We start from the raw sequence: 22,249 nt of genomic DNA, 5'->3' as shown, positions 1-22,249 counted from the left end.
AAATGATGACAGAGGTCAGTAATTTGCACCAGAGGTACACTTCAACTGTGAGAGACAGAATGTGAAAAAAAATCCATGAATCCACATGGTAGGATTTGTAAAGAATTTATTGGTAAATCAGGGTGGAAAATAAGTATTTGGTCAATAACAAAAATACAACTCAATACTTTGTAACATAACCTTTGTTGGCAATAACAGAGGTCAAACGTTTACTATAGGTCTTTACCAGGTTTGCACACACAGTAGCTGGTATTTTGGCCCATTCCTCCATGCAGATCTTCTCGAGAGCAGTGATGTTTTGGGGCTGTCGCCGAGCAACACGGACTTTCAACTCCCGCCACAGATTTTCTATGGGGTTGAGGTCTGGAGACTGGCTAGGCCACTCCAGGACTTTCAAATGCTTCTTACGGAGCCACTCCTTTGTTGCCCGGGCGGTGTGTTTTGGATCATTGTCATGTTGGAAGACCCAGCCTCGCTTCATCTTCAAAGTTCTCACTGATGGAAGGAGGTTTTGGCTCAAGATCTCACGATACATGGCCCCATTCATTCTGTCCTTAACACGGATCAGTCGTCCTGTCCCCTTGGCAGAAAAACAGCCCCATAGCATGATGTTTCCACCCCCATGCTTCACAGTAGGTATGGTGTTCTTGGGATGCAACTCAGTATTCTTCTTCCTCCAAACACGACGAGTTGAGTTTATACCACAAAGTTCTACTTTGGTTTCATCTGACCACATGACATTCTCCCAATCCTCTGCTGTATCATCCATGTGCTCTCTGGCAAACTTCAGACGGGCCTGGACATGCACTGGCTTCAGCAGCGGAACACGTCTGGCACTGCGGGATTTGATTCCCTGCCGTTGTAGTGTGTTACTGATGGTGACCTTTGTTACTTTGGTCCCAGCTCTCTGCAGGTCATTCACCAGGTCCCCCCGTGTGGTTCTGGGAACTTTGCTCACCGTTCTCATGATCATTTTGACCCCACGAGATGAGATCTTGCGTGGAGCCCCAGATCGAGGGAGATTATCAGTGGTCTTGTATGTCTTCCATTTTCTGATGATTGCTCCCACAGTTGATTTTTTCACACCAAGCTGCTTGCCTATTGTAGATTCACTCTTCCCAGTCTGGTGCAGGTCTACAATACTTTTCCTGGTGTCCTTCGAAAGCTCTTTGGTCTTGGCCATGGCGGAGTTTGGAGTCTGACTGTTTGAGGCTGTGGACAGGTGTCTTTTATACAGATGATGAGTTCAAACAGGTGCCATTCATACAGGTAACGAGTGAGGGACAGAAAAGCTTCTTACAGAAGACGTTACAGGTCTGTGAGAGCCAGAGATTTTCCTTGTTTGAGGTGACCAAATACTTATTTTCCACCCTGATTTACGAATAAATTCTTTACAAATCCTACCATGTGGATTCATGGATTTTTTTTTCACATTCTGTCTCTCACAGTTGAAGTGTACCTCTGGTGCAAATTACTGACCTCTGTCATCATTTTAAGTGGCTGACTAAATACTTTTTTGCCCCACTGTATTTGTTACCCATCATAAACTCAGGTGTTGTCATTTTCCTGACTCAGGCTTCTGAAACCCGGCACGTCCTCTTCTGAGCTCTGCCTCAAGAGCTCAGCGTTCGGTTTCTGAGGAGGAACCCGACATCCGGAGGTCGTTTCATCATGACGTGACCTTTCTGTTGTGGTGCTTAAACTCTCACACTCATTAGACTGTGGCGCTTTCATGACATGCTGTTAATCTGTTCATCTGTCTTTTGAACTCTGCTATGGTGCAGCAAAGAAGAAAAGAAGAAGAAAAGTTGACCCAGACAACAAAGTAAAGCTATTTTTCGGCTACGAGCCGACAGGGACCCCGCCGTATTAGTCAGAGGTGCCTTTACTACAGTTCGGAGTCGCGGACCTTCAGTAATAGTAATAAATCACACAGCAATAGTACATTCACGTTGTTGTAAAAAGCATGATAATATATTAAGTAATCCAAAGTATTCAGAATACGTTACTGTCATTGAGTAACGTAACGGAATACGTTACAGAATACATTTTGGGGCATGTATTCTGTATTCTGTAATGGAATACGTTTTAAAAGTAACCTTCCCAACACTGGAGACACAACATGGCCGTGTCCTAAAAATGTATTTCAATGTGTCCATAATTTACTAAATGAATATCACACTGTGTTAAAGAAGCCTTGAAACTACTGAGGGGTGTACTGCAGATGAAGCTGAACAAGGCCAGGCTTCCTCGGTCTGCACTGGAACATCCAAGCCTAAGAGCCCAGCGTAAGAAGTTATCAACTTCCTGTTAAATCTGTTCTTGGCTTCTTTGTGTGGGTCACGTGACTCTTCTACCATCAGAGGCGTTATCTGATGATGATGTAATGGTGATTAAAAATCTGTGCGTAAACTTTGCACGGAGATTAAATCTAAAGATTTCTACCCAGAGCAGTGAAAGAGAGCCGAGGCCCACTACAAGGAGCCGATGATGAAATCAGTTAATCACCTTTGGGGGAAAATAAATAATGTGACAGGTTTCTTTCATGCACTTAGGTTATCTAAAAATAATCTTGTTTTTCATCTCAGTAGGGCAAAATAAATATGATGAATACAAAGTAAAGATTACTGATATCAGGATTCTGTGTTAGGCCAAAGATGTCAAACTGATTTTACACGTTGGGCCACATACAGCACGCTCTGGTACCGACGTTTAAACACACGTTTAATCCCCGAGATGTCCGAACACGTCTCAGATACACGATGAAGAAATCTGACAGCACGACTCTTTGGGACGAAATAAGAAATCCAACAAACGTGTGGTCAGAGCTGCGATGGTAGAAAACAGAAAATGGAATTAACTGTTTATGTATTACTTCACTAGTAATGCTCATAGTGAGTCTGTGGCAGCAAGAAAAGCTTAATAACCTTTTAAAATACATTTAAAGGTCCAAACTTTTTGGCCCTCCTTCATATTTCCTGAAGCTGTCCGTGGGCCGGGCTGGACTCGAGCTGATTTTGGCCCCTGGGCCTTATTTTTGACACCCCTGGTGTGGCTGATGTAGCTGGATCAGATTAATAATCTCAGAGGTGCAGACTCCAACCAGTTCATCCGTTTGATTTGACCCACATTTAACAGAAACGCCAGTTTTCCCTGTTGTCGCCATCACTATTTACAGTGTTTTCGTGTCTCCGTGTGACGTAACTGTGACGCTCGCGCCCTTTTTCTCCAGGTGAGTTCATCTGTGTGGATTAATGACCTCCACGCGGTAAAGCGAACCTGACTTTCGTTGCTGGCTTCCTGCTCCGGCAGCTCTGAGCACGTGACTCTGTGCTGTGGGTGGAGCTTGACTGGCGCAGGAGGAGGAGGAGGACTTCCTCCCGCACGCTGCGCTGCTTTCTGTTTGAGCGCCTTCTTGTTGTTGTTCTGGAGTTTGGACGGACTCCGACACTCTGATCTGAGCCGGATGGAGACGGACAGCCTGCTGTCCGGCAGCCTGGACGGAGCCTCCGGGGAATATGGCTCCAGGACCGGCTCGGAGCGCGGAGGGGCCCCGGGCGGCAGGAGGATGTCGGACTCGGTGTACGGGGACTCGAGCAGTGTGGACAGGGAGCCAGGTGAGCGGCTTTTACGTTTTCAGGTGTGGCAGTGAGCTGGGAAAAGTTGTCATGTTGTGAGTACCGGGAGTCACCGGATCAGCTGATTTACTCAGGTGAGCGCAGGCAGGTAGTTTTTTAGGCTCAGGTTAAACACGCCCACAGCTGCAGAGTCAGAGCTTCCTCACACAGATGACGTTTCTTTATTATTTTAGTCCAATCTTATTCCCGGCGTTTTGATTCGCAGCGTTACTGACGAGAAAGGAAAGCTCAAAGATTGAAATGCTGTTGTTCCAGATGATGAGCAACACCTGGAACATGTGAAAGTACTTTTTAAAGTACACTGCTGTGCAAAAGTCCTGAGCCACGGCTCTTTTTAAAAGGTGCACAATTGATTGAAACGTGCAGACAAACATATAAGACAGAAACAGAGTTTGAATGTTTCTAAAAAGGGCATATTTGGTGAGAGCACCTTCATCCTGTCTCTGTGAGGATCTCCAGGCTGAAGGACGCTCGCAGCTCTCCTTTGGATGTTTCCAGCACCGAGTCAGTAACGCTGAGGTCTGAATGTGGATCAGACCTGGTCCTGTGAGCTTCACTCCAGTCCTTGTGTCATTTTCATTCCTCAGCCTTTCCGCCCGTTTCCCTTCATTAAGAATGGTTTCCTGATAGCCGCCCGTCCACCGAGACAGTCCTGGCGAGGCTTCAGTGAGCAGCAGACGATCAGCTCTCAGCTCCTGTGTTTCTTAAGCACATGCCTCTCGGACACTGTAGATAGATTTTATTAGGCCCCACACTTCTTCTTCTTCTGTCCTCCACGGTGCAGTTTTCTTAAAGTTTTCAGTGTTTAGTGACTTAACAAGTGAATAAAAACATCCCCTTGAAAATGGTCAAGTACAAGGACTGAGGATGAGGATGAGTGAAGAAGCAGCCAGTGTCCAAAGAACGACTTTCAGAAATCTGCAGAGCTGCTTACAGGACCGTCCGGCTCCTTATAAGCAAGAAGTGAGAGGTGGCTCAAGACTTTTGCACAGCACTGCAGGGTTTTATTGGTTCTTGAGGTCAGATTGTGCTGTATGAGTCGGGCACCCCTGGTTGAAAGGCTCAAAGTCTGTCCTGTGTTCCCGTCTGTGGTTAAGTGAATACTGCTGATCGTGTCTGAACGACCAGCCTGTTTCTGAGCTGGACGTGTCTGTGTGCGAGGTCACATGTATCAGATGTACCAGAGAAACTAATGACGTATTTACACAGATCTTTAGTTATTGTAATAATTAGGCAGCATAAGTTTTCACCAGTTATTAACTACTTTGTCTTTTCTCACAATAAGCAATCCTTTGGTTGCTCTGCCTTGCTGGTTAGTCAGTGTTTGGTGACTGTGTGAGTGCTGGAGGGAAACAGGTCGTCAGTGAGTGACTCTGAACTGCGACGTGTTCAAGGAAAACGCAAAAACACCAAAGAAGAAGAGGCTAAATGACTCAGTGGATTCACTGATGGAGGAAGCATCAGACTTTACATTTAAACGCAGATTTGACAGCAAAGCAGTCGGTCTTCCTTTTCCAGAGGGTGGAGTTCTCCGTCAGTGTGACGTGGAGGACGTTTCAGAGGAAACACGCCTGACTCAGTCTCAGCCTCTTTAAACTCAATAAAATCCTCCTCAGGATGGTTTTTCTGAAACCACCACCAAACCTGCAGACACTTCCTGCTTTTATTTTTATTTCACCTCAAATGTTCAAAATATTCTTTTCTTTTCTTTTTCTAGACTCAAATTTATATTTTCATGTTCAAATTACTTCAAATCAAAAACGAAATTTCACAGAAACTCGAAACTGAAATGACTTCAGTGGAGTTTTTTTTTTTACACCTTGCTGCTGCTGCTGTGTGTGTGTGTGTGTGTGTGTGTGTGTGTGTGTGTGTGTGTGTGAGAGAGAGAGCGCAACCGTTTAAAGTGTTGTCCTGTCAGTGACACCCACCACAACCACCCCCAGTGACACATTCTGCTGTGATGCATCGATCAGCAGCACTCGGTGTGTGTGTCTGTGTGTGTGTGTCTGTGCGTGTGTGTGTGTGTGAGTCATCATGTCTGTGTAAGTGCTGGATGGAAAGGTCAGAGTGGTTAAACTTGATCACCTGACAGCTGCTAAACTGTCGTCTCCACATTGCTTCTGAGCTTCTGTCCAAACCTGCACGTTCAGCACACACGTGAGTGAAACGTGTCACAGGTTTGAGTCCAGAGTGACACATTCATCAGATCAGGCCAGAAGCTCCATGCAAACCTGAACCACGTCTGACTGAAGTTCTCACAGGGCTGGACCCTTTGTTTCTGACGATGTTGATTTTTGTCCACAGGAAGTAAAAGTTTCTCTGTGTTGTATTACACATAGACTGTATATAAAAGAAGGACACACAGGCCTTACTGACACCTGTTGGTTTGCGTTGGCACCATGTGTGTTGGTTAAAGGTGCACGTTTTCACTCTGGTATTAAATACGGAGCTCCTGTGCTTCCTGTTGTGGTTCAGCTGCCCCCCCTCAGCCCGGCCGGGCCCCAAACTTTCTCCTTTCTACTCTTCAGGTCGTTGTATTTCACTCTTTTCTCACCATCCACAGGTGACGAGGAACTCTACATCCAACAGGCTGTTGTGTTCATCGAGGACGCCATAAAGGTGAGAGAACAGAACTTTGTCAAATCCTCCACTCTGTCCTCCTCCATGATTCCTGCACTGTGGGAGCTTCTGGAAAGCAACCCTGCAGGAAAACATTGTCCCCACACTTGTAGACAAAATAAAACACCTGTAGATTATTATTTGTACTGAAGTATTCTTCCTGATTACAGTACCGCTCCATCAACCACCGAGTGGATGCAGGCTCCCTCCGCCTGTATCGATGGTACTACTCTGGGATAATCCAGTGGTAAGTAGCTCAAACTCTGCTGGAGTTCAGAGCAACCGCAAAATATTTACATATGGAAATTCTGACCCTTCACCTCTGACCTCTGTCCCTGCTGCATGCAGTCGTGGAGCTCCAGAAATTTACCATTTCAGTTATTTCCACACAGCAAATGCAAACTGAACTTTTCTTATTCAGGTAAGCTGAGACACTCACTGGAAACACCTGTTCAACTACTCGTTAACGCAGTGATCTAATCAGCCAATCACGTGGCACCAACTCAGTGCATTTAGGCGTGTTCGACACGGTGAAGACGACCTGCTGAAGTTCAAACTGAGCATCACAATGATGCAGAGATTAAAGGCGCCACGGACCAGTTTAATGTCAGATAATATTTTCACGGCCTTTAAGATGTGGCGGATAAATGCAACAAAATAAACGACCCGACCGAGACATAAATATATATAATAATAATAAACGCGAATTCACTGTGTAATTGTGTAACTTTATCAGCAGCGTCCTCCTGAAGTGCACCAACAACGTTGAGAGTAACATCCTCCTCTCTGCCCCTTAATGCTCTCTGGTCACTATGGTAACGCATAAATATTTCTTTCAAAATAAGACGCACGACTGCAAAGATCCCGGGAAACCGAGTTAACGATAAAAACCTTGAAAAACATAAATTTCACACCCGAGCCTCAACTCTCGCTGTCCGAGGCCCGGGGGTTGGGGACCGCTGGTTTAAGGCACTTTGAGACGGTGCAGAGTTCACCGAACACACGAGTCCTGCACTGCTTCTGCTGCATCGCCGTGACTGCACGAAACTGAACATGTACACGTGATCTTACGTGTTGGCTACAAGAAGCCCAAATTAAGAGAAGGAGAACAGTCGTAGTGCTCAATTATCCTCTGATATCTATTTATATAGATGATATTTCACAGCAGGTTCACCAGGCCTGGGTCGCTCATTCAAAAACAAGAATTTACACCAAGCAGACGTAACATTATGACCACCCGCCTAATACTGCGTCCGTCCCTCTGACCTGTGAGGCGTGGCCTCCGCTCGACCCCTGCAGGCGTGCTGTGGTATCTGCAGCAGGTCCTGTCAGTCCTGTAAGCTGTGAGGGGGGCCTCGGTGGATCGGACTGTGTGTCCAGCACATCCCGTTCCTTCCCTGGATCACTCTGACAGATCCCGCCCCCCGCAGGCCGGGAACACAGAGCTGCAGGTTTGCAGATGCTCTGACCCAAACTGTCAAACTGGCTCAAAGCGTAACAATCGCACGTTTTTCTTCCTCTAACATCAACTTTGAGGACAAGATGTCCACCTGCTGCCTGATAGACCCCGCCCACCAACAGGTGGGAGGTTGATCTCTTCGCCTGTCGGTGCTCAGAATGTGTGATCGGTGTGTTTTTGAACAAAGTCTCTACATGTGTGAAAACTAAAATATCTCTGACACGAAACAGTCGACTTAGATGCTGCATCAGCTTCTCTTCACTTCCTGTTTTTCTGCACTCAGTAACTTTGGCGCCGAGACAAAACAAAGAGAGGCTGAATGAAAAAACATGTTCTGCTCTGTCTGCATTAAAATGACTTTAACAATTATTAACAGAAATAACAGAGTTCCTTTTTGTGCCTTATAACCAGCTGTAGTTCTGCCTACAGTAAAACCTGCTCCTTATTTACAGTGTCCCACGGTGTCCCACAGTGTCACAGACATGTCCCACGCTGTCACAGACATGTCCCACGGTGTCCCACACTGTCACAGACATGTCCCACAGTGTCCCACAGGGTCCCACGGTGTCCCACAGTGTCACAGACGTGTCCCATAGTGTCACAGACGTGTCCCACGCTGTCACAGACATGTCCCACATGTCCCACGCTGTCACAGACGTGTCCCACGCTGTCACAGTCGTGTCCCACGCTGTCACAGACATGTCCCACGTGTCCCACAGTGTCACAGACATGTCCCACGCTGTCACAGACATGTCCCACGGTGTTCCACAGTGTCCCACGCTGTCACAGACGTGTCACACAGTGTCCCACGGTGTCCCACAGTGTCACAGACGTGTCCCATAGTGTCACAGACGTGTCCCACGCTGTCACAGACATGTCCCACATGTCCCACGCTGTCACAGACGTGTCCCACGCTGTCACAGTCGTGTCCCACGCTGTCACAGACATGTCCCACGTGTCCCACAGTGTCACAGACATGTCCCACACTGTCACAGACATGTCCCACAGTGTCCCACAGGGTCCCACGGTGTCCCACAGTGTCACAGACGTGTCCCACAGTGTCACAGACGTGTCCCACAGTGTCACAGACATGTCCCACGTGTCCCACAGTGTCACAGACATGTCCCACGCTGTCACAGACATGTCCCACGTGTCCCACAGTGTCACAGACATGTCCCACGCTGTCACAGACATGTCCCACGCTGTCACAGACGTGTCCCACGCTGTCACAGACATGTCCCACGTGTCCCACAGTGTCACAGACATGTCCCACGCTGTCACAGACATGTCCCACGGTGTTCCACAGTGTCCCACGCTGTCACAGACGTGTCACACAGTGTCCCACGGTGTCCCACAGTGTCACAGACGTGTCCCACGCTGTCACAGACGTGTCCCACGGTGTTCCACAGTGTCACAGACATGTCCCACGGTGTCACAGACATGTCCCACAGTGTCCCACAGGGTCCCACGGTGTCCCACAGTGTCACAGACATGTCCCACAGTGTCACAGACATGTCCCACAGTGTCACAGACATGTCCCACAGTGTCACAGACATGTCCCACGCTGTCACAGACATGTCCCACGTGTCCCACAGTGTCACAGACATGTCCCACGCTGTCACAGACATGTCCCACGTGTCCCACAGTGTCACAGACGTGTCCCACGCTGTCACAGACATGTCCCACGTGTCCCACAGTGTCACAGACATGTCCCACACTGTCACAGACATGTCCCACGGTGTTCCACAGTGTCCCACGGTGTCCCACAGTGTCACAGACATGTCCCACGGTGTCACAGACATGTCCCACAGTGTCCCACAGGGTCCCACGGTGTCCCACAGTGTCACAGACATGTCCCACGCTGTCACAGACATGTCCCACGTGTCCCACAGTGTCACAGACATGTCCCACGCTGTCACAGACATGTCCCACGTGTCCCACAGTGTCACAGACGTGTCCCACGCTGTCACAGACGTGTCCCACGCTGTCACAGACATGTCCCACGTGTCCCACAGTGTCACAGACATGTCCCACGCTGTCACAGACATGTCCCACGGTGTTCCACAGTGTCCCACGCTGTCACAGACGTGTCACACAGTGTCCCACGGTGTCCCACAGTGTCACAGACGTGTCCCACGCTGTCACAGACGTGTCCCACGGTGTTCCACAGTGTCCCACGGTGTCCCACAGTGTCACAGACATGTCCCACGCTGTCACAGACATGTCCCACGGTGTTCCACAGTGTCCCACGGTGTCACAGACATGTCCCGTTGGCTCTGAGTGCCGTGGCTCTTTCCGTGGACGCTGCTTTAAAAATAGCTGGGTCCTATTCTGAGCTGTGAGCGAGAGCGTCGAGACCTCAGATCAATTTTCTGTGAGACGCTTTAAAGAGTCACAGTGACCCCAGCGGGGGGAGGGGGGTTCATGTTTACAGGCGAAGCTGCTACACAACAGAAGTGTTCACCTGTGGTCTCCTTACCAAATGTTAAAATAGAAAGTTAATCCAAAAAAGGGAAAAATGAGTAAATCTCCAAGTGAATGAGGCCGTGTGGGAACCTGAGAACAGCTGCTGCTGATTGGTTAGCAGCCAACAAGCTTTTTATTAAAAGTCATGTTTCTGCTTCTCTCAGCCACAAATGAAGAACTTGTTGCCTGTAGTGCGACAGGCTGAGGATTTTAAAGCATGCTGATCATGCCTGAGGGTGCAGGGTAGGAAGAGCTGAGGATCCGTGTTTGTGCTTTAAAGCTACACTGATGAAAATCTGCAGATGATGTTTAAAGGTCGCCCTGAGAGCGCTCGCGGTGTTTCTGTGGTACGAGTTTAAAGAGCCCTCCTCTCTCTCCGCCTTCAGGGGTTTGGGTCTGACCATTGCGGCGGTGCTGCTGCTGGCCTTCGCGGAGCGCCCGTCCTCCTTCTCCATCTCCTCGGACCCCCGGCATCGCTCTCCAGCCTGGCAGCCTCCCTGCGGCCTCACCGAGAGCATCGAGATGATCTGCCTCATCATCCTCTCTGTAGACGTCGCTGTTAAGGTGAGCGGGGAAAACCCGGGAAAACCCATTAAATCAGAGTAAACGTTCCCATCGATCCGGTTCTGGATGTGTTTTTTTCCCGCAGAGCTATTTGATTGGCTGGGAGGAGTTCGGGAAGAGCAAATGGCTGATTGGCTACACTGTGGTCATTTTGATCTCTGTCATGGACTGGGTGCTGTCCGTCAGCATGGTGTGTGATGAGGTGAGGATCAGTCCAGGTTTGATTTTTCTGCTATACAGAAAGGTCAAAGGTCAGGGGACGTAAACCTGTCAAAATAAAATCCCGGGTTGATGTTCCTTCCTTCTTCAGAAACTGAGGGTGCGGCGGCTCCTGCGGCCGTTCTTCCTCCTGCAGAACTCCTCGCTCATGAAGAAGACGCTGAAGTGCATCAAGAGGACGCTGCCGGAGATCGCCAGGTATCCCAAACCCGTCAGCCTGTTGGGACGTGCTCTGCTGTTCAGGAAGCACAGCTCACCCACATCGTTTGTGTCGTCGCATTAAATCCAAACGCCAGCGGTGAGATGGAGAGAGTGTGAGCAGATCTCAGTCTCCTCTGACCATCGCAGAATAAATGAAAGATTCAAAGAGGGTTTGTTGCTGGGTGTTAGCTGACTGTCAGGAGTGAACCTCACCTGCTTCACCTGTGCGAGCTCTCGGTCAGACCGCCACAGCTCCTCCTGTGTGGTGAGGTCAGCCGGCACAGAGCGGCACGCTGGTCGGTATTTTCTGTGATCTGTGCTGAAACTAGAATGAAACTCTCACTTGGTTTGTTATTTCTAATTTCACTTCTGACTCGTTGAATAAAAACGCCGCCACAGACATCAGCGCACTCTCACTTCTGTCGCTGCTTCCTCAGCCGGTGGCCGCAGGCTGCTCATCGAGCAAAGCAGCGACTCTAGAACTGATAAATGATTGCTCGCGTTTGGCTTTTTAAACTGTTACAGCTTTATTCTTGAAAACCATAAAACTGCTTCAGGATTTTTGCCTCCATCTTCCTCCTTTGAACAGATTTGGTGCCGTATGATTGGCCCACACAGCTGAGCTGCCCACTGATGATGCTGCTCAGTGGGCACGCAGGGAATCCTCAGTCTCAGACTACGTCTGTTATAATCCTGAAAATAGGATGAATAATCTTCACATGATTAATACTCAGTTTATTATGAGGAAATATTTAAAAGGACGACACTGTGACCACAGGTCAGTGACCGAGACGACGTTTGAATTGAGGCTGATTCACTCTTTAAGAGTCAGAGCATCTCCCAGTATGACGATTAGTGTCAGCTGGACGATGATGATGATGAGCTTTAATCAGAGTTTAGGAGCAGCTGTGGGTTAAAGGTTAAACATCGTGTGTGTGTGTGTGTGTGTGTGTGTGTGTGTGTGTGTGTGTGATGTCTCTGCAGTGTCATCCTGCTGCTGGCTCTCCACCTCTGCCTCTTCACTATGATCGGCATGCTGCTGTTTGCTAAAAATGAGGTGAGTTCAGGTGTTCATGAACACGCCCTGTTAAACTGAACACACTGGCTTTGTACAGACGTGTGTGTGTGTGTGTGTGTGTGTGTGTGGACACACAAAGGAGTTTAAATAAAATATGACACTAACCTCACAGCAGCCATAATGCTAACCACATGTGCTCAGGATTTCATATCCGAAAACTGGAGCTCCGCCTTCTTTAATGGTCTGTTAGTACAGTGACCTCACAGCAGCCATGTTATTGGTCACATGATGTCATTAAAATGCTCCAAAAGGCTCCAACAGCACAAACACGATGCAGAGGTCCAGCTCAGGTGAAGCTAGCAGCTTCAGCCGCCTGTGTCACCATCCACCTGCCAGTCAGAGAGGCCACGCCCCTAATAATGCAAAATCAGTTTAAAGAGTTGAGTTACAGAAACGTCCTCCCCCTGTGCAGACACATCCACAGAGACAAACAGTTTGTGTATCAGGCTGTAAACGTGTGTATTTCTGCTGTGAAGTTTTAACATGGGAGTCTATGGGGCCTGACTCCCTGCTGCCTCTGCTGGACGTTAGAGGAACTGCAGGTTTGGTGTCGGCTCATCGCTCCTTGTCTGTGTTTGTGCTCAGGACCCGAAGAAGAACGGCGAGTGGGAGCTACACTTCAGAAACCTGCCGAGCTCCCTGACGTCTCTGCTGGTGCTGCTCACCACAGCCAACAACCCCGATGGTACACGATCGGTCGCGCCACGGTCACGCCACGGCCACAGACAGTTTAATGTTAATGCCATCGTCTTTTTTTGTTGTGTCACAGTGATGATCCCCGCCTACTCCCTAAACAGATGCTACGCCATCTTCTTCGTGGCCTTCAGCGTCATCGGTAAGCAGCCGTTAGTTATGACCCCAGCGTTGAGGTGTTTGACAGTCAGGCTCACAGGAACGTTTGTCGTCCCGCAGGAACCTACTGTCTGATGAACCTACTGACAGCCATCATCTACAACCAGTTCAGGGGATATTTGCTGGTGAGTCACTCACACATGACTGAGCTCTTCCAGTCTTTGCTTCAGGGATTTATTTTGACTCAAGACGCGGCAGCGGCAGCTGCGCCCAGCTGGAAAAGTGGGCGTGTCCACGAGCTGTGATGTAGGTTTTGTGTTGGAAACGGGGAAAAACAAGCCCGGAGTGTGGGAAGTAGTCACGGGGAATGGGCTGAGGGCCACTTCATCCTGTGAGGTAATGCTCTCGTTACGAGAGGCGGCTGGCGTGAGACGCGGACGATCCCACGACCTCAGGCTGCTGACGCCTACGTTTCCCACAATGCACAGCACAGTCTCACTACGGTTTGTCAAGCACTTTTTAATCTGCTGATTCGTGCTCTTGGATTTTGCTTTTTATTCACAGAAAGGTCTCGTTTGTATTGGCGTGTGCCCCGACACCAGACCTCCGCTCGTTTCACACTTCACTCGTGTTTTCTTCCACTGCCTCCTTTCGTGTTCACTCATTCTTTCCTTCTTTGGTTTGTGCAGCGAACGGGACTCGGTAGGTTTGGGTCGGTGGTTCAAACTCAGTTTCAGTGACAACCGCACAGGAAGCGAGAATCGCATCAAGGGCTGCGCAGATCCATCGTTTATTCATTCGTCATGTCGAGTGTGGCTTTAACGGCCTTCACAGGTCTGCATGTGGACCGCTGCACGCCCACAACCACGTCAGGACGTTTGATCTAAACTGTGAAACTTCCTCCAACACCTGGAGATTTGACTTACTCCTCAGCCTGACAGGTTTGCAGTTCTGTTGTCACCCCACCGGGCGGGTGGTGGGCAGGCTGAACACGGGGCCTCAACAATGACGTCTCCTAAAAGCTCTCGGACCAGTTTAGTAATTCTGTGTTGTAGAACTTGTTCTTCTGGATTTGTCCCAGCTGAAGGCTCTGCTGCAGCGGCAGCGCCGACCCACATCAAAACCAGGATTTGTTTTATTGCGAATACGCGGCTCTGTCGTTGCAGGTGCGCCTGTGCAGACCAAAGCTCAAACCTTGATCAGCAAGCCAGACTTAAAAACTCCTGACGCATAACTGTCCTCCTGCTGAAACACATGCATGTCAGCAGCTGACTCTAATGCAGAACAATGCATTGTAACCAGCAGGCCCTGCTGCACGCTGCAGAGCGCCATTCCCCACATCTGTAAGGTGACCTTACAGATGTTTGCAGTTTACATCCTGCAGAATCACGTGTGGGAAACGTGAATGTGCAGCGAGTGAAGAAGCACAGAGTTTTCAAAGTAATCCTGACTCGCTCGCTGCGAGTCACACGTCTGACTCCAGCGTCACACAGAAACCAGCAGGAGGACCATCCCCCTCGCAGCCCGACACGAGGCTCTTGAAACGCCGCTTTTTACAGGTGAGTCAGTACTGCCACCTGCTGGAGGATTAGAGGCGTCTCAGTGGACTTTAAAGCTGCAGCGTTCAGGCCTGTAAGTCACCTCATCGCCCTGCAGAAACAAAGAGTGGCAGAAAAATCCCACAGAAGCTCTCAGACATCCAGGGAAGTCTGCACGTTTGCTTTTTGATACCGAGCGTCCACGTTTGTCTAACACGCTCTGAGCTTTGTGCCGTTAAGCTGCAGCAGAGATCTTCACAAAATCTTTCCGCTGCTGTTTTTGTCCAGATGTCGGTCCAGACGTCATTCCTCAGGAGACGACTCGGGATCCGGGCAGCTTTCCAGGTCCTCACCTGCCAGGGAGCCCGACGGGCTGCTGGGTAAGACTCGCACAAGCCGGCGCAGCTTTTGTCATCGCTTCAGAGGAAACGCTTCAATACGAGGAGTAATCTCACACACACACACATGTCTCTGTTTTAGGGAGCGCGCTCGTGTCGACGCTGTGCTGGAGGTGATGTCCAGGGTCAAGATGAAGAGATACTACAGAGCAGCCATCACTACGGTCAGAGCACACACACAGGCAGACACACACACTCACAGGCAGACACACACACTCACAGGCAGACACACACTCACAGGCAGACACACACACTCACAGGCAGACACACACTCACAGGCAGACACACACACACACAGGCAGACACACACACACACTCACACAGGCAGACACACACTCACACAGGCAGACACACACTCACAGGCAGACACACACACTCACAGGCAGACACACACACACACTCACAGGCAGACACACACACACAGGCAGACACACACACACAGGCAGACACACACTCACAGGAAGTCCGTTCCTTATTTTATGCAGGAGAAGAAGAACCTCCACCTCCTCCTGTCCCAGCTTCCTCCTCTGTCTCACCGACCCTCTGCATGTCTCCTTCACTACATCCACGAACCTCCTCTGAGGTCTTCCTCTCCTCCTCCTGCCAGCAGCTTCATCTTCGTCATCGTTGGGCCGATATATCCCCTCTCCCTCCTCTGCACACGTGCAGACCCTCTCAGCCTGTCTTCAGTTGGACCTCCTGAAAGCCTTTAACATGTCTCCATGTATTCTTCCTCTTCAGGTGGCGCAGCAGTACGAAGACGTCGGCTTCATGGATCGAGAACAATTCACCAAGATTTTTGATGAACTTGATAAAGACTGCATCAAGGAGGTAGAAGCGGGGCCCAGACGTGCTCAGCATTACATCTCAGAGACTGTGTCTGACTGTGTGTGTGTGTGTGTGTTTCAGCACCCTCCTCTGCCTCAGTACAGCTCTCCCACCCTGCAGAAACTCCAGCTGATCTTCAGTCACTACTATCTCATTTTGTTTGGAAACGCTGTGGCTCTGGCCAATGTAGTGTGTATATGTGTAAGTAACACACACACACACACACACACACACACACACACACTGAGCGGGTCAGCCTGTTGTAACATCAACTCTGTGTGTGTGTGCGTGTCTGCCTGTGCGTGTGTGTTTCAGACTGTCCTGGTGTTGAACTCTGAGAAGTCCACAGCAGAGAGAGACAACTTCGTCTTGGAGGTGAAACAGTCGCACTCACTGTGTGAATGACTTAATGTAAGCGTTGTTAATGACATCATGTGACCAATAATATGGCAGCTGTGAGGTCACTGTACTAACAGACCGCCCATGAAGGCGGAGCTCCAGAAATTCTAGGATTTTATTTTGAAGGTTATTGATTAGCAAGTATCTGCTCAGCTGCAGAGGTCAGACTGTCACAAGGACCTGAAATCTCGTCTCACTGCAGATTGTTTTGGATGCGTGACTGCAGTGAACTCACTGACAGACATTTGCTGCCATCGCTTAAGTCGACTTGTTATTAGCATTAATCTAAAACTGCATTTTTAAGGGACGCTAAGTTAGTATAGTTACAGATACACTGCAGGACTTTCATCACAGGGTCAGAGTTTGGACTTCCTCTCCAAAGGATGAGTTATTCAAACTTCAGCAATGAGCGGATGTGACTCTCCCTGATCTCCCCTCAGATCATCAACCTGTGCTTCATCCTCTACTACCTGTTTGAAATGTGTGTGAAGATCTTTGCGTTCGGCTGGCAGGGCTACCTGTCCTACAGGAACAACATCTTCGACGGCTTCCTCACCGTCCTGTTGTTGGTAAACTCATCTGATTAAAGTTTTCCAGCTTTTTTTAAACACAGTATTTGGCAGTTTGCCGTCTATTCTCCAAATCTATGACATCGCAGTCATTTGATTGGTCAATTTCATTAGTAACGACGCTGTAGGAACCACACTGGGAGGGTAATTTGTGTCCCCTGCTTCCTTTCAGGCCCTGCAGATCACCATTTTTATCACCTACAGGCTTCCGTATTCTCAGTGGTGAGTTCATGTCTGTTTAATTCAGCTTTGTGCCTTTTGTGTGTTTCTGTGGGGGAAGTCCCACTCGAGTCCAGCGAATGAGTGAAAATCATCTCCAGCGGCTCTCTTCATGTGTAACACTCTGATCAAACATATCAAGACACGCGTGTTTTAGAAATGCTGACCTCTGACCGCAGGGAGCCCTCCGCTCACGGCGTGCTGTCGCTGTGGGAGATGATCCGTCTGGTCAACCTGCTGATTGTTTTCCGCTTCCTGCGCATCATCCCGGACATCAAGGTACGATCCCAGATTCAAACACGTCGTCTGTCAGAGTTTGACGAATCATATCCAAACACTGTTTTCACAGTTTCACTTGGAAGGTCGGAGAAAAATATATAAATGCTTTTATGTGTGACAGTCAGGTCATGTTTATGTGTGAGTCAGCGTCAGCAAGAGTCTCGCTGCTTCTTACATCCTTACATCACCTGTTTCACCATCGAGCTTCATCAGCTTTTCAAAAAGTGAGAAAAATCCAGTCCCAGCTGCAAAACGTTGGGACGCTCCCATAAACTCAGGTTTTATTAACAGTGCAACACAGAAAACAGAGAAACTAAGAAAATGATCAGAGCTCATTTTGAATTGGAGGCCGATTTGGAACAAAACCAGTCTGTGGAGCTCCTCAGTCCTCCAGCTCATCGCAGTCCAAGGAGCTCGGAAACAGAAGCGTCCGGACCTCTTTAACTTTCTTAAATACGTTTCTTCACTTCAAAGAGCAGCGATTGGTGGAGAGTCACAGATTTAAGCCCTGTGGGCGTCGCCAAGAGGGCCGTGGACCCCCTGTGGATCCTCTACCTCAGGGGTGGGCAACTCCAGGCCTCGAGTGCCGGTGACCTGCAGGTTTTAGATCTCACCCTGGGTCAACACACCTGGAGAACTTCAAGTTATGTTGAGGAGGTGTTGAGGTCATTTAGCCATCTGAATCAGCTGTGTTGGATCAAGGACGCATCTAAAACCTGCAGGTCACCGGCACTCGAGGCCTGGAGTTGCCCACCCCTGCTCTACCTAATCACACGAGCCAAGGTGTGAAAACGGGTGGAGGTCACAATCAGCCAGGGTTTCAGGTGAAACCTAACCACACCCTATCATGTGACTTAGTGAGGTCACATGGCCCAGGATGCGAGTGGGCGTTGCCACATCTGGGAAGGATCTCAGGCTAGATTTCAGATGGCACACAGTTGGTGTCATTTTGACTCGTGTGAAGAAACGCCAACATATCACTGCCGTGCTTGCTTCCCTTCATTGGCTTCCAGTGCGTTTTACAGTTAAAGTCAAAATCTTTGACGTATAAAGTGCTGGTTGGCCGGACTATTCGTCTGACCTGCTGCAGCTTTACACGCCCTCTAGAGCCCTTCGATCAAGCGATCGCCTGCTCCTTACCTCACATAAGTCTAGGCTGGTTCATAGAGGAGATCGGGCATTTGCGGTTGTGGTTGTACCTCTCCACGTTAGAAAGGCCCGACTGTCACTCTGTTTAAATCGCATCTTAAAACATATTTTTTTACTCTGGCTTTCGAAACTTTTCTCTTAATTTTCTTACCTGTCGTCGTTGTCAATGTCATTGTTTAACTGTTACTCTGTGCAGCACTTTGTCAGCTCCCTGTTATTAAACGTGCTTTATAAATAAATGAAATGAAACCATCTGTCCTCTCTGTCTAACATGTGGACACTGGTGTGAGGACGCCACATGTTGGACAGAGAGGACGGTTCTAAAGAGTGAAAGAAGCGTCCATGTCCGCTGTGAACGCCAGCAGTCTGAGAATCAACAACAGTTTTTAGCGATTTCAAATAATCGTCCTGCGTTCCACACGCGGCAGCTTTAAAACATGAACTTCCTGCACAAAGGAAACAGCAAACGCAGTGACTCCTCCCACTCAGTCTGCACGTTGCTCTGTTCTGCAGCTCATGGCTCTGGTTGCCAGCACGCTGTTGGACCTGGTGAAGAACCTGCGAGCGTTCGCGGGGATCCTGGTGGTGAGTGATGTCAGCGTGGGCGGGTCAGCTGATGTGCTGTGAATCTAAAAGCTGCTGACGTGCTGTTTGCGTGCAGGTGGTGTACTACGTGTTTGCTGTGTTTGGGATCTGGCTCTTCGAGGGCGCCATTAAACCTCCTGACTCCAGGTAAGAAGTCTTCTCTGTCTGAGCACGCTGACACGTAAACTGGGACGTGTTGATGAATAAATCGTAAAGTTCAGTTTCGTGTCGTTCTGCGTGTCAGTGTGCCGACCAACACCTCCATGGAGAACATCACCTCCAACTTCAGCGTGGCGTGCGGCACCTACGAGCAGCTCGAGTATTGGCCCAACAACTTCGACGACTTTGGCGTGAGTCACACCTGGATGAGTGCAGACGGCCTCTCACCTGAACCTGAGGTTCAGCGTCTCTGTCCTCGGTCAGAGGATTTGCTATCTGACGAGGATGTCTCTGAGGATTCTGGGACTGCATTTCTAGTTTTCTCTGAACTTGTTGTGTTTAAATAAAAACGGTTTTCTTTCAGTGAGCCTGCTCACGGCTCAGTTAGAGGCTCTGGGATTAAAACGTGCTGAAGCATCTGTCCTCCTTCTCTCAGGCTGCCATCATTTTACTCTACGACGTCATGATCGTCAACAACTGGCAGGCCTTCATCGACGCCTACAGCAGATACACCACAGAGTAAGAAACCGGTTTAAGCCCAGCGGCGTAATTATGGTGGTTACTGCCAGGATGATGATGATGATGATTTGTTTCCCAGGTGGTCCAAGATCTACTTCGTGTGTTGGTGGCTCATCTCGTCGGTCATGTGGGTCAACTTGTTCGTGGCGCTCATCTTAGAGGTGAGAGACTCGCTCGATGCAGGCGCCCCCTGAACCAGGTGTCAGATACGAAGGTCGGCGGCAGGAAGTGAGAGAGAGCCAGCTGAAAGTGTCAGGGCCACTCGGCGTTCTTCTTAATCAGAAAGAGTCTTTAGGACATCCTGATAATAACAACATTGACGTATATGAGAAGGAATCGGCGGCGTTCCCGACTGTGACACTTCTGTAAGAAAGCTCAGAAATGTTGGACATCCTCGTTTCTTCAGACAGCTCAGGTTACACGGCCGCAGCAGTTTAAATGTTCCTGTTTCGCCTGCAGGAGCTCGTTTTAAACGAGCTTCTCTTCCTGGTGACGATCAGATTGATTCTTTCTAAATGCCTGAGGCCACGTGTCCCGCTGTGATCTGCACAGGCCGCTTGTAAACGTTTGTTCGCGGTTTTCCAGTTTTTTGCTTTGAGGCTCTGACGTGTGTCTTTCTGTCCTAACAGAACTTCATCTACAAGTGGGACCGCAGTCACAGCTGCTCTGTGATGGATGTGGAGAGGATCAGATATGAAACCTCGGTTCAGCTCATATTCAGGTGGGAATTTGTTATTTATTGCATTTCAGTGCTTGACAAACCTGAGTCCACGCTCACTGCCTGCCGTGGGTCCCGTGTCTCTGCAGGGAGCAGATCCAGGAGCCCACAGAGGAGGAGTTGGTGTGCCAGCTGCACCAGCATCCACACTTACAGCTGCAGTGGTGACGGCGGCGCCCTGCGAGGCTCTGCCGCCAGTTCATTTTTAAGTTCCTGTAAAACATTAAATGCAAAACGTCCGCTGAGTCCAGCGGGAATCCCACTTCTGAGTATTTCCAAGTCAAAGCCCTGCAGTCCCGTCCTGTTCTGAGAAACACCTGCGTTCATTTAAATCAAACCGAAATCACAAAAAGCTGCGGCTCGCCTTTAAAAGCTGCCAGAACAAACTGAAGCGTGAGCAGCTGCGGCTTTTAATTGGCCGACCGGAGCGGCGCTGAGCAGAGCTGAAAGCACAGACCCAACGGCAGCGCGAGTCCATCAGATTTGCATGCAGACAAACGGCCAATCAAATCCAAGAACACCGTCTCATCAAACCGGCGCTGTAGCCTCCAGGAGACGCGGGTCTCCGTTCTCTGCAGACTGAAACCACCTGACGGAGTTACGCAGCGCACACATTCAGCTTTACTTCAGACTTTAGTGTGAAATCCTCGCCGACGCGCGCAGACTCAGGTCAGAGGTCACTTTAGGGAAACACAAACCGCACGTCTGCTCTGCAGCGCTGTTCACTCATCGAGTTCAGGGCGGAGCCAGAGGCTGACACCTTTCACGTGTTAGGATGATGACATCACAGATCACTGCAGGTTGACAAAAGCACGTCTTTCTATTCTTTCTGAGCCAAACATTAGACGGAGACATGTCTCCATCACTGCGAGACGCCGAGCAGATGGTGATGACGTCTGGGCTGATCTCTGCTGTGAGTCCAGCTGTGGAGATGTCAGGACGCCATGTCCCCACGCGTGGACAGAAACATCAGTGCTCGGGTTTTTGTGAAGGTCCAAGTGTCTCAGATCTGTTCTAAGAAAGGAGGGAGACGTCTGCCAAACTGGATACACAGCAGCTACGGGAGCACGTTTATTTACAACCCTCTTAATCTGCACATAGAGACGCGAGCTGCAGGGACCGGCTCGTCCCACAGGTCCGTGTTTCCTGACTGTCTTAGCGATGCGTGTCGTCTGTGGACACTCGCAGCCTGAGCTGCTGAAGCTTTCCTCACTTCCTGCTCTGACCTCGTCATCAGCAGCGACAGACACATCAGAGGAAAATGTTGCAGGTCGGCTGGAGTCACTGGGCGCCTGCAGCTCGGGTTCATCGAGACGTTTAACACAGAAGCGCTGCCGTGTGCACAGGAAGGACATCATGCCCGAGCTGCAGCGTCGTTCTTTAGAGGTTTCCGCTTCGTTCGACTCGTCGGTGCCACGTTTGTGGGGTTTCCCCTCATGTGAAGGACAAATTGTCCAGAAACCAGGAAACACCTGAAAGCAGTGACCTGTCTGAGACTTTTTGTCTGTCAGGAAATAAAAAAGTTGTTTTTCTTGGAACGACACCAGATCTGATCTCTGCTGTGTTTCTGGCCCGAGGCTGAGCGTCGCAGAGTTTTCCCTGAAACCTGACGTCGGACAAACACACGACCGAGCCATGATTTCTGCTGTATGTGGCGTTCAGGGCGTGCCGCGGCTTTAGACGAGCGTGTTCTGAGAGTTTAGTGGTGCAGAGCTGCTACCTCTGAGGGTAAAAAGGGAAAAACTCACTTTTTGTATGAATGTCCCAGAAACAGATTTGAAATAAATATTTTTCTGAAACTCAAAGACGTCTCTCGTGTTTCCGTTCACTCCATCAGCTCGCTGTAGTGTCCA

At 49.3% G+C, this 22,249-nt stretch overlaps 1 protein-coding gene across 1 annotated transcript; it reads left to right on the top strand.

Moving 5' to 3' along the window:
- The first annotated feature begins 3,266 nt into the window (after positions 1-3,266).
- tpcn2 (two pore segment channel 2) lies at positions 3,267-22,201 on the top strand. Its single transcript, XM_082533804.1, has 25 exons — positions 3,267-3,617; positions 6,202-6,257; positions 6,428-6,504; positions 10,569-10,746; positions 10,832-10,948; positions 11,057-11,163; positions 12,151-12,223; positions 12,830-12,929; positions 13,014-13,079; positions 13,157-13,221; positions 14,863-14,954; positions 15,055-15,136; positions 15,714-15,803; positions 15,882-16,001; positions 16,116-16,175; positions 16,640-16,768; positions 16,941-16,990; positions 17,167-17,266; positions 18,929-19,000; positions 19,077-19,147; positions 19,245-19,350; positions 19,596-19,678; positions 19,758-19,839; positions 20,308-20,399; positions 20,486-22,201. The coding sequence occupies exons 1-25, from the start codon at positions 3,467-3,469 to the stop codon at positions 20,562-20,564; spliced, it is 2,298 nt and encodes a 765-aa protein (XP_082389930.1). The 5' UTR covers positions 3,267-3,466; the 3' UTR covers positions 20,565-22,201.
- The last annotated feature ends 48 nt before the right edge of the window (positions 22,202-22,249 follow it).

Source organism: Aulonocara stuartgranti (genome assembly GCF_965226115.1).
Source record: "Aulonocara stuartgranti genome assembly, chromosome: 1".
Lineage (NCBI taxonomy): Eukaryota > Metazoa > Chordata > Actinopteri > Cichliformes > Cichlidae > Aulonocara > Aulonocara stuartgranti.
The sequence above is the reverse complement of the archived record's forward strand: the minus strand, read 5'-3'. Positions and strand labels throughout refer to the sequence as shown.